Genomic DNA, 13255 nt, shown 5'->3' on the forward strand with positions numbered 1-13255 from the left:
TCTGTGTCCTTGCTCACCCTTCACGCTTACCGTAAAACTTTATCAGTGTTGGGCAAAAAAGCTAAAGGTTGAACCATTGTAGAAATAGAAATATTAGAATTTTACCATTATAAGTGTATAATAGTTATCCAGTTACTATCTGCAAATTAAATACTACAAAGAAGTTATGACGAAATCCAGTCAGTAAGCTTTTTGTGCTTGAAAGTAAGACCTGAAAAATTGGACCCTTAAGAGAGAATTTTATTTAGAAACAATGCTTTTTTTTACTGTATTACCAGTGGACAGATACAAGTTGTAGTTATAAAATAACAAGCTGCCTTCGAGGCATCAGTCTTATCTTAAAAGACTATATTTCAAATAGAGCACAGTATATATTTTTTACAAAATACTTGTAGGTCTTTTTTACCCTGTTGGTTGAGACACAGTACAATGGTAAAAGTAAATAAGAAGAAATATACCGCTGGCTGTCCAGTCAGCACAGCCTTTGTGCTGCGCTTGCTCTGCAGTACATTCATGATGTTTCTCCTTTAGGATCCTTCGATGCTCATGTTGTGGTTTCTTTGAAAATAAATATTAAAAGTAGCCACAGTGCTGCCATGCGGCACATAGATGCCTGTGTAACCGCAGCTTGAGTCCCATGCCAGTTGCTCCATCTTGTCCCCTACATGGAAATAGGCCTGGGGCACCTCCCATTGGCTTGCAGGAACATCTTGGTAAAGAATTGTCGCCCCTCTTTCTCTGGACCAGTGGGACTAGTGCTGTACATTTGGAGATAGATGGCTCAAAAGGTAGCTGCTTGTCAATACAAGGGGATTGATTGAAAATTTTGTGTTTTTGTCAGAAACATTTTAATATATTCCTGTTGCCTGTGCCTTTTTACATGCTGTTGGGAAAGGAATGCTTTCTTTTGGGGTGGAAGCATTGGAGGATTTTCCACACGTTCTGTCACTGGTTACTGGATAGTATAGTGGTTTATATAAATGATGCCTGTGACACTGATATGTAAGTCTTAAATCCATATCAAACGTCAGCTGATTTTCATCGAACATTCATGTTTTGCTGAACATCGCGCAATCTTCATATTGCTAAGAGTAGGAGCTTATGCTTTGCAAACTGAGGATTTCCCTGTACACGGTGATGCTGCCCTATTAAAGAGATGTTTAAACAAGATTTTTCCTGAGTAAAACCACAGCTTATAAATTATTAAGCATGGGAAAATAAATCTGGATCCTCACCAGTGTCTCAGATTAGAATACTATGTATGTATGTAGAACAGATGCAGTGTTGATTCAAGTTATGGACTGCATTGTATTTAGTGATTGTTTTTTTATTTAATCTTTAATTACAACACTAACAATTGTCCATTTTGTTGCAACTCTGAAAAGACATTTTGATTTCATTTTATTTTTTTATTTTTTTTACTAATAACTGAGTTTACTCATACCATGTATTACCATGCCTGCATAATATTTTCTTCCCGTTTCACTTCCCCTTTAGATATGCCTTTAGTTCCCCAGTAGACTGTCTTCTTCTCTGGTCTTATTTTTCCTGTCTTATGTTTTGCTGCCTATTGTTGCTGTCATTCTCACCTCATGTTCCTCTCCCCTTTCTAGCCCTAATCACCAAACACACACTCGTGCACATTCATTAATCTCATTTCTCTACTGTCTTTTCCCCTCTCACACCCTTCCCTGCTGTACATCCCAACCCCTCTACAGAGCCCTCAGATGGGGACCTTCATGGGTGTCTACCTCCCCTGCCTCCAGAATATACTGGGGGTCATCCTGTTTCTGCGTCTTACCTGGATTGTCGGCACTGCCGGCATCTTGGAGTCCCTGGCTATTGTCTGCTTGTGCTGCTCTTGTGTGAGTACTCAACCCTTATGACCTACATGTCTTTTTTTACTCTTATCCATCTTAGCTTTAAAATGAAAATGAACAGTACAAACTGAAAGGATGATTTGTCCTATATCAAGGTTTTAAAGTTTAAGCCATTAGAGCATTCACGATTATGTAAGTGTACTTAATGTACACGTCCAGCGCTTTAATGCATTAAGAATACATTAGCACACAAGAGTAAATATGTGGCCTTGTGCTTGAGTGTTGAGGTGACACTGTCCCCAGTGTCACCTCAACTCTTAATGGCAGACGGGTGCAAATGTTGGATTGACAGCAGTAATGACTGACAGGCAAGTTGACTTAGTGGTCACTGATCCCTCCTATATTTAGTCACTGTGACTCTCCATTTCCCATACACTCCTAGCTTCTAATGGGTACCTGGCAGGCAGCTTGCCATGTAATCCCTCCATTTCCAAAGTGTCAGAAACATAGCGACATGCACACCCACACAGTGGCTATATTTGCCAATCCCAGGGCAGACAATGGATTACTTCAGCTTAATCAGGGAAAGTACGAACAAAAACCTTGAGTACTATCTCAGTTGAATGCTTTTTGCTTTATAATGGAATGCTCTGATGGTATAACATGATCAATTTCCCTTTCAATATGGCCATGGCTAGCAAAGTGACCACATTCCAGACAAAGTTAAGAATTAAACCTGAAATTTAAGTTCGAATGAATGAAAAAATGTAACCCAGTACACTGCATCTGTAAAGCTATGAATTAAAACATTTGATTTTTTAACTGTACAAACTGTTGCCAAGAGAGATGCGGACTCCATTTCATATATTACAATCTAGCTAAAGTGCATTTGGAGGGTTTACCCTCCACTGCATCACATCTGTTACATAATAAGAGAAGCTTAGTCAAACAGATTAATGTTTTCTCTGCTTAGACCACATCTGACTTTGCACTGATGGTTCCACATCAGCTACCTGTTTATAGGTCATGTTTTGTGTGCTCTAGACCCAACACTAGAAATGTCTAAAAATAACTTTAAAAGAAAAATCCAGATGACTTGAATTTAGAGCAGTTAGTATTTACTCTGTGCACTTCAGAACAGTTTACTGTATTTTAAATTTTCTCTTATTAGTCATCACTCATGGTTAAATCATCTTTCTTACTTTTACTGTTGACATGGAAGCCATTGCAAACCGTTTTCTGTTTTATTGCAACTTAAAGAACTACAAATGGAGCAGCACATCGATTTGGTTTTTAAGATGAAACCAAAGAGGCTCGGTGAGTCAGAATGGCTCTGATGAGACCAGGGATGACGCTGACATATTGAGAGTACAAACACCCGTTTTCATTACTCCAGTACATAGCACTGCATGCTAAATATTTTCCATCATGTAATGATTAGTCTGTTCTTTGAGCTGTGTATTGCTCAACAACATGTGTACAGTCGGTGCTTTGTGTTTTAAAGGTCACTGGCAGCACCTGGTTTTCTAAAATGTAGCCACATCAGCATGATATCCAGTGCAAAACACAAACAAAAGAAACGCTTTCAATGAATAGGGGTAGGAACTGTATGATTTTGTTTTTGATTCGTGAGGTCATGATTTAATTCAACTTAAAATCCTGGCGCGCCAGCAAGATCTACGTCATTTTGAAGTCACATTGGCGCGCGCCAGCTCAGCTGCGCCGACTGTAAAAAGGCCCTTACTTAGTGCAGATACAAAATATAGGTGGTCCCAGCTGTGTCGGATAGGATAGAATAGAATATCTTTATTGTCATTGTAACAGATACAGTGCCAAACATCTATGAGGTAATATATTCCTAAATAAATACATAAATAAAAAATGCTACTACTGCAAACATTAATGCTAAAACCACATGGGAGACACACTCATACAGCCATCCACATTTAAAAATTGCACATAGCCCTATTGAGATAGATCAGTGGTGGGAACTATACTTTAGCAGCATTATTCAATGCACTTACGGCTGTTGGATAAAAGCTGTTTTGTAGTCTGTTTGTTCTCGATTTCACGGACCTGTATCTCCTGCCTGACGGCAGTAGTTTGAACAGTGTGTGACCGGGGTGTGATGAGTCCTGTAGGATGGTTTTGGCCTTTTTGAGGCAGCGGGACCTGTGAAGTTCTTCCATGGAGGGGAGAGGGCAGCCAATGATTTTCTGTGCTGCCTTTATGACCCCCTGGAGCGTTTTCCTCTGTGCCACAGTGCAGCTCGGAAACCACACACAGAGACAGTATGACACAATGCTCTCAACTGAGCAGCGATAGGGACACCAGAAGTTTTTGGGGGATGTTGTTCCTCCTGAGAACTCTCAGGAAGTAGAGTCTCTTAGCGGTAGATTGCAGAATTTACACACTGCTTTGTGTTTTCTTGTAGATGTTGTTTTGCAAATAAACTCTTTAAAAAATATAATACTTAAAATGTAATAAATAAAATGTTATTGCCGTCTTTCATCTCCCAGACAGCCAGAGCTTCTTCTCCTGTCACCTACATTAACTTCGGGAGTGTGTGTTCATTTCAATCAAGAAATGCGTGACGTTATTGGTTGCATTTGACGTAGGAAGTTTAACGTCCAGTCACAGTAATGATGTTAACACATAAATCAGACGATACACAGGCAATTTAGTGATATCCCTGCAGTTGTGGGCTTGACGGTCTTGAAATGAAATCCTGAGTCCTCTTCATCAGAGACCAAGACAAGACCGAGTAAAATGTGGTGGATTCCGAGACGAGACCGAAACCTTCAAAAAATGGTCTTGAGACCAAACCCGGTCTTGAGTACTACAATACTGCTAGATATTATGTGGGATTTTTGTAAAAGGTATCTTTGTCTTAATGGCGGCATTATTTTTGAGCGATACAGTTGTCAGAACATCTTTAATTTAACAACGCTACTCATGATTAATTAATAATAATTATTGTAAAAAAGCACCAAAGACAATACCAAGATCTTCACATAGTTGATATTGAGATATTTAGTTAGACATTTCAAGCAATTTGATTTTGTCAGTTGTGCCCATTTCTTAATTTTGACCATTAAAGACAGCAAAAGCCAATTCATTTAGCTTTTTTTGGTGATGACTTGTACTATGAGTGTTTGACGTCCATGGATCACAATTATTTTTGGTTAATGCTGTTGTTGGACCTTGTTTGGGTCTGACTGGCCTCTACGTTCCACTGAGTCCTGTAATATCAGAACATCTGAATCCAAAAGGGATTTATTGCCAAGTAAGAAACACTTACAACAAGGAATTTCCCTTGGTTGTTGGTGCATACATAAACATATTAAACAAACATATTAAAGCGGCTATATGTAACTTTCACTTTGTGTTGATTCTAGCGGCCACTTTGGACAAAAGCGGTAGTGTTTATACCACACCTGCTGTCATAAAGCTCTTTTCTTTACGGTGCTGTATTACCCACTCTATATTACTAAGTTAGCGTTACCGGGAGGTCATATAGTCACAATGAATATTTTGCTTAGACAGAAAATCATTCATTTACAATAAGAAAATACGTAACAGAAGCATCGTTGCATTTCCAGTGTAGCATACAGTAACTTAGCCTACTTTGGATGGATCGTGAGATAAACCAGGTATCACTGTCACTGGGTCACGGGCCAAAGCATTAAGAGATTGTTGTAGCAACCAACGTAATAATAACTTAGATTCATATAGTACATTTCATGAAACCCACGGACGCTTTACACAAGTAATGTTACAGGGGGACAAGGGGAAAGAAAATAGTAGGGGAACACAAACACGGACTAAAAGGAATAAAATGTCTGCTCTAAATAGAACGGAGAGGTCATTAAATGTCGGCTACTGACGTACAACTACATCGCTCAATCTGAAGTTACTTTATGAATGAAATAGACATATTACATATCTGAGGGCCAATACCAGGTCAGTTTTGAATCATTTACAATCCCATAATGTTCTCCATCTGTTGAAAGGCCGACTGAGATTGACTCGGTGTTTCACCCGTTGTCTTTCACTTTCCCTTTCAGCTTTTAGTTGATCTTTGTTTCATTCCCTTCTTTCCTGTGATGGTCCTGCCCCAGTATCAGCCATAACTACAACAGATAACTTCTAGAATAAAATATTAAAATACAATTAGGCCTATATAAAGAACTCTCCTGCTACCTTTTACCTGGCTCCACTAACCTGGCATACACTAACACAGGCTTTTCTGGTGTTCCAAAGAAATCTGTGACCCTTCAGAATGTGTTACTGTAGCTCCGTCTACCTGCCCTAAATCACTCTGTGACTATATAAAACTAGCGGTCTTTTCACTGTTAGTCTCGTTTGCTGTTACAGGTCATTTATGATCATTGTATGAAAAATGACAGAGCTTTAGAAACATCAAAAAGTTACATATAGTCACTATAAATAAACATTAAATAACCAAACAATAAATACAAAAACAAATATTTACATATAACTGTTTAAGCTTTAGTGCCTAACTTTTTGATATTAATGAACGTCCGTTACATTCAAGCCATTTCTAAATGAGTTGCTACAAAGCTGATTAAGACAATCAGCTCCACACAACTCTGTCTGGATTTCTCAGTAGGACTACGTTCAGAAGATTGTGGCGTCCGGCGACTTTCACACGCAGAAACTGGAGTGAAGATAATGACTTCTTCTGAAGAGTCCGTCATGTTTTTTGAATCCTCCGTGTCCTCCTTGGCTACTAGCAACTGCGTGGAGGAGGGGACTGGGCGCGGTCACAGAAGGCTTGTATCATGTGGACGCGCCAGACAGTTTTGTTGTCATTACTTAGAATTCCTCATGGGGGAGACAGAAACTACGCACTATAGCTTTAACCTTGAGATAAAAAGAAAAGAAAATCAGTGCGGTTAGAACTGTGTCCACATGACTTATAGAAAATGTATGGTCATTTTTCAACAGTGAGGACATGCCTCCCAGTTCTTTCATTTGCTGTAACATCTTTGATTTATTTGTGGTCAAGACAAGCTAGTGTTTGGCTGCTTCCGGTTTCAGCGAAACGGTCACATTTTCACTTAATTGGCTTTACTCCAGCTCGTCAGCCACTTTAAACCGGGCGACCAGCACAAGGTTTATCTTGGTCTTGTCCTTGTCCTTCCTCCTCCTCTTTCCTCCTCTTGCCTTTGTCTTCTATTCTCTCACCTTCACACTTTCTCCTCTCCCTCTTTCTTCTTTTAGCATGTCTTTCTCTCTTTTCTTTTCTTTGTACTTCTTATCCTGTCTCGCTGCCTTCTCGCTGCCCTGTCCTTTTCTCTCATCCAGAGACTAAGCACTATTAGGTAAGAGGCTGATGTAAATATCCTGGACTTCACCAATTGATTTCATGGAAAAGCTGCTATCCATTACCAATCTGAACGATTTAAAGCATAAGCCCCTAAGAAGTATTTGAACAGGCTAAAATGCCACATTAATCCTTCCAAGTATCCAGCCTAGACCCCATCTTTTTGTTACAAAAAGAAATTTGTTAGAACGGTCATGTACTCTAGCTGGAATGCTCACACTGCCCCTTTATTTCAAACCCTGGAGTTATTAAACAAACTTCAGATAGGTACCTTTGTGTTTCAAATTTGTAACAATTCACTCTCCGTTTCCTTTCACAATTTCTTTGTAACTAGGTCTCACATCCATTGTCATCACACCAGATGTGATCTTCTATATAGTCAGTTCCACAGAGCTAACCTTGGCCAGTTTTCGATCAGGTACAGAGGTCCACTTATACGGAACAGTTTTTCCACTTCCCTTCGCATTTGTGATTTATACAAAAAAATATATATATATATCTTAAACAACTTCTGTTGATGGTGGAAATTGAGTTATGATACAGTGTATGAACGCAGTGCCGATATGTGTTACTGTAATATTTTTTCTTTTTCTTCCTTGTTTTTTTATCTGCAGTACCCCTTGTCTGGAATTTGTATTTTTTTCTTTCCTTTAAATATTTTTAAAATATTTCTTTATTTGTACGTTTGTGGCAAGCATGTACAGCTGTCTTTAATATCAATGTTAGGCGGGTTCCCTTTCCAAGCCCTCAGGGTTTTTTTTATCCCACCTTTGCATTTTATTATGTTATTGTATATTTCTTCAAAGGAATATCAGGTGTTAGGTCTTTAGATCTGAGTTTTTGTCTGATGTTGTTTATTCGGGTCTTCTCTTCACAGACCATGCTGACAGCCATATCCATGAGTGCAATCGCTACTAATGGTGTTGTGCCAGGTAAGTCGCTTTGGTACTCTGAGTCAGATATTCACAAACTTAAACAAGGGAAAGAGAAGAATCCAGAGAGAAGAATATACATGTCTTATCACTTTCCTTTTTTTATTTTTATTGTACTTTGTTATGGGGATAAAAGGGAGTGTTGCTATTTGATTGGTTTCTAAATAGAATTATAAATAAGATATTTGTATCCAATAGAATCCACCTTCTCCTTCCACCTTTATTTTATGGTGATTGATAGCAGGTGTCGCTGGCTGAGAATTTCTGGCACATGGAAATATTTAAAGTCCCAGAGCTTACCCAAAACCTTGACAACAATTTACCTTGTTTCAGGGTTTCCGCGGGGTCTTAAGAAGTCTTAAAAAATTCAAAATCGAAATGTTAGGCCTTAAAAAGTCTTAAATGCGCTGAAGTATTGTGTTCTATGTCTTAAATCATTAGAAAGTCTTAATTTTCCGACGGCCATGAAACGCTACCTCGTTATGCTCATTTTTTTAAATTCCTTGGTGTTGTGGTTTTTTCTTTCACTAGTCTGAATATAATCTTGCTGTATTAAGACTACAAATGAGACCAACATTCTACTTATAGTGCAGCCAATCAGCTTTCGTGTTATTGGTGGAGTCTCTTATAAATTGTACCATAGACATAAAACAATCAGCCATGGGGAAGTGCAAGTTTAGAGATACTTGGCTTGAATAAAACTGAATTTAGAGCTTAGTTGATGTTGTGATAAAGGTCTTAAATTTAATTCATAATGGTCTTAAAAAGGTCTTTAAAAAAAGTCTTCAATTTGGCTTAGTGAAACCTGCAGAAACCCTGCGTTTAGTGTATCTACGGATGTTTTATAAAATTCACAATTTCTTACCACAAGTTCCTGAGAAGCTGATTTAAGAGAAGATTGTTTTCTTTTTCTCATAAAACCCTTTCCCACTATGCTCCCTCCTTTCTCTGCCAGCTGGAGGCTCCTACTATATGATCTCCAGATCTCTGGGCCCAGAGTTTGGTGGAGCTGTAGGTCTCTGTTTCTACCTGGGCACAACCTTCGCCGGCTCCATGTATATTCTTGGTACTATAGAGATTCTGCTGGTGAGTAAACATCGTGAGCAGACTACTTCTATAACGTGGCTATCCTCTACCGTTTGCTCCAACTCACTGTGTGTCCAACACTTATGAATGTTATTCAGGCTCAGGGGTAAAACTTGCCACGTTCTACGTAGAGATGTTCCTATACTGGTAGAGTTTATGCACCGATCCGATATCATGTAATTAAGACCCGAAGAAAATCCACTTTAAATGAGTTTATTGATGTATTGATGTTCTTTTTCTGTTATGACTGACTGTCAAACTTAATAATAAAATCAAATTCTACGGCCTTCATTTCAACACAAAGTTCATTTCTGTTTGTTTATGTTTCACAAAAAGTCAAACCTGAGCCAGACCGTACAACAAAGTCAAAAATCCTATCACATCCATACAGGGATAGTAGTATACAGCTGTTAAAACATAATCAAATATATGACACACTGGCATCGGATCAGTACTCGGTATTGGCCGACACAAGTTCAGGGATCGGTATCGAGAAGCAACATATATATTCGGACCATCTCTAGTTATAAGAAGAAAAACCTAAAATAATAAGTGCATATTCTTTATTTTTTTTTATTTTTTGGTCTTGTCCTTCCCCTCTCCCTTCCCCATTCAGACCTACATTGTGCCTAAAGCAGCCATCTTTGTGGCCGAGAGAAAGGAGGACGAGGTGGATGCCCTGCTGAATAACATGCGTGTTTACGGCACCTGCTGTCTAGCACTGATGTCCGTGGTCGTCTTCGTAGGGGTGAAATATGTCAACAAGCTGGCACTAGTCTTCCTGGCCTGTGTCATTCTCTCCATCTTCGCCATCTATGCTGGAGTCATCAAGAGCATCTTTGAGCCGCCAGACTTTCCGTGAGTCCATACAATAACCTCCAATGTTTTCTTGAACCATACGATGCAAAAATAGCATCAGACTACATTTGTCAGCCTGCCATAGTGGCTAATGAAGACGGCATTTCAATGTGCCACCGTTATGTTTTGTCAGTTTAATAAGCGTGCCATTTTAACCCTTGTGTTGAAAATGAAAGTAGTGAACTGATCATTTATTTTACTTGTGAAGAGCTTTGTATGGAACCATCCACGTTATTTCTTTTTGACAATTTGTTTGAAAGAAAAACCAAATTTCTGATATAGAAACCTTCTGAAAATGGGTCAAATTTGACCCGAGGACAACAGGAGGGTTAAAATGTATCACTCATCAATTTTTTTATTTTTTTTGTTATATTTTTAACAAAAACCGAACAGACAGACACACTTGAACAAGAACAACCCTCCTCTCCCACCCCCCACCCTCTGCGGTCTTGAGGAAAAGAAAGAAAAAACAAAACAAACAAATAAAGAAAAAACAAAAACAGAACTCCAGACTAGACCTTGTCTAGTCACTCTCCTCTAGTTCTTGTGGTGTTGAGGTCATTAGGACCGATACCTGTGCTGCTGCACCTTTCCATAGGTCTATAGTCGATGACTTGGCTTTGTTAATCCTTGCTGTAGAGAGCTCAAGCATAACTATGTCCAGAAAATACGCCAACCACTGTTTTATACAAAGTGAGTCGGAGGGGGGGGGTGGCAGCGCTGAGCTATAATTTTCTTGGTTGCGGTTGAGCCGGCTAACCAAATGTTCTTCTGCCTCCCAAGCAGATGTAATCTAGAGTCGTCATTAAGTAACAAAACAATCGGGTCAGTAGGAATTCGACATCCTATCCCATCAGACATTATTGATGTTGTTTTATTCCAGAACTCATGCACCTGTTCACACTCCCAGACCATGTGCAGGAAAGTTCCAGTTTGTTCAGGTTGACAGAACATACAATAGGGAGTAGGAATGACTTTAGAGCCGTATCTCTTCTGAGGAGTCCAGTATGTCCTATGGCATATGTTGAAGTGGATCTGCTGGTGATTTGGGTTCTTGGAACAGTGGGAAATGTTGTCCCAAACTGTCTCCCAATTAATTACATTCCCCTCCGGGCTCAGCTCTCGCTCCCATTTCTTTAGTATTGGGAGTTCTCCTACGGATACTTGAATCAGTTTAGCATAAATCCTGGACACCAATCCTCTCACAGGAAAATCAACAAGCCATTCAATGATTGGGTGGGTCTCGAGACTGTTTCCCCATGGTACTCCATAACATTTTAGGGCTGACCTTAAGCGAAGATAAAGGAAAAAGGATGTCCTAGGGATCTCAAAGCTAGTTCTCAGGTCCTCAAAGCTCAACATACCTTCCCCATTGAATAACTGGTCTAGAGTATAAATATCTCTGTCACTCCACTGGTTACAAACAAAAAGTTTGTTAACAGACATTAAATGCATGTTGTGCCAAATTGGGGTGCTCAAATGCCACTTATTGGTGTAGCAAAGTTGTTTAAAGTTGGCCAATGTGTTGGTGATAATAGGGCCATAGGTTACTATACACTTTTTTGGACACACACCTACAAAGGCGAGGTCTTGCAGTCTTAGACTTCCAGTGACACAAAAGTTTGAAAGAGAAAAAAGGTCCAAGGCTCTCTTCTTGAAAAAAAAAGCATTTATTTAAATGGCTATTTCATATCGAAATCTTAGCAAATTCAAAATAGAACTGGGCAGCGACCCATGCATAGCGACACAAACGGCCTTCTTCAGATTCTGTGTATTTCTCTTATCTTCTCTTCCTCCACACAGTGTTTGCATGTTGGGGAATCGCACTCTGCAGAACCACAACTTTGACAGTTGTCTCAAGACGGTGGTTATAGACAACGTGACCGTCACTACCAAGCTGTGGAAGCTGTTCTGTGACGGACCTGAGCTCAATGCCACCTGCAACGACTATTTTGTCCAAAACAATGTGACCGAGGTGCAGGGCATCCCAGGACTGGCCAGCGGAGTTATTTCAGGTTGGAACACAGTGTTTCCTCTGGAGGTTTGACTAGCAGTGGGTAGAGCTGTAACAATTCCAAATGTTGCTGTACAAGCAATTGTCTCAGAAATAAATGAGATTAACAATATAATTGTCTCTTTCAGTCAAATTTAAAAATATTTATTTATTTATTACTTTTTTTAAACATATTGAAAGTTTTGAATGAGTTCCAGGATACATATATATATATATTTTTTTTTAAAGATTTTTTTTGGGCATTTCCGCCTTAAATCATGAGGACAGCTTAGATATGAACGAGGAGAGAGGGGGAAGACATGCAGGAAATTGACGCGGGTCAGATTCAAACCCTGGGCCTTTATGTAAAGGAATAAACCTCTAGAAATGGGCGTGCACTCTACCAACTGAGCTACCCTGGTGTACATATTTTGATTATATCACTGTTATGTGATCCAGATAAAATTTTAATTACAGTATCAAATTGAAATTGAATTGGATTGAATAGATAAAGTAATAATAAAAATACACAGTCTATGAAGTAAACCACACCTCTTTATTATCATAAAACACACACACACCCCTCCCCCCCTTTGTCATTTCTGTTGCTATGAACGTGTATAGGGTCAAGTGCCAACAACTAATAATTAAAATAATAATACAAATATATAGTCCGACCAATAATCACAAAATCAACAATTACCAGTCATTTACCTTAAGACCTTAGCTAATGTTATCAGTTAATTGCAGTTAAACAAAGAAACCGTGATTAAGTAAAAAAAAAAAAAAAAGATGTATTAATTGTTACAGGCCTAGCAGTGGGCAAATGTGGTGAAATTGGAAAGTGATCCCTTTCCTCTACAATACTTTGAACCTTTTCCAATGCATCACACACAATTCACTTGTATATATTTTGTCAAAATTATCCAGAATTTGTTTTTCACCTATCATACTGACAGTCAAATTGAACTTTTGAAATTATTACAAAAGAGATAAATGGAGAGGCTCAGATAATGTTTGATAAATACTAACATCTCAGTAGGAATGTACCCGTCATGGACTGCAATGCTTTATTAAGTACAGTGCAAACTCAGAACATTCCTCATGTTTAACTGTTGGCCATGACAAACTAGGTTTACTCCAAACCTTCAGTGCAATTGCATTCCTGTCATATTTCTTGTGAAGAATCTGCAGCAAGCGTGTGCAGGTGCTGACT

At 38.9% G+C, this 13255-nt stretch overlaps 1 protein-coding gene across 6 annotated transcripts in view; it reads left to right on the plus strand.

Annotated features, from left to right (window-relative positions):
• The window catches only part of slc12a7b (solute carrier family 12 member 7b), a 99968-nt gene that overhangs the window by 59327 nt on the left and 27386 nt on the right, over positions 1–13255 (plus strand). For all 6 annotated transcript variants that reach the window (XM_039789655.1, XM_039789657.1, XM_039789659.1 and 3 more), the window contains exons 4-8: positions 1719–1865; positions 8048–8102; positions 9058–9188; positions 9805–10046; positions 11850–12061. In XM_039789655.1, the coding sequence (XP_039645589.1) occupies positions 1719–1865; positions 8048–8102; positions 9058–9188; positions 9805–10046; positions 11850–12061 (787 nt within the window). The remainder of the gene's footprint in view (positions 1–1718; positions 1866–8047; positions 8103–9057; positions 9189–9804; positions 10047–11849; positions 12062–13255) is intronic.

The sequence above is a fragment of the Perca fluviatilis genome, chromosome 22, assembly GCF_010015445.1.
Source record: "Perca fluviatilis chromosome 22, GENO_Pfluv_1.0, whole genome shotgun sequence".
NCBI lineage: Eukaryota > Metazoa > Chordata > Actinopteri > Perciformes > Percidae > Perca > Perca fluviatilis.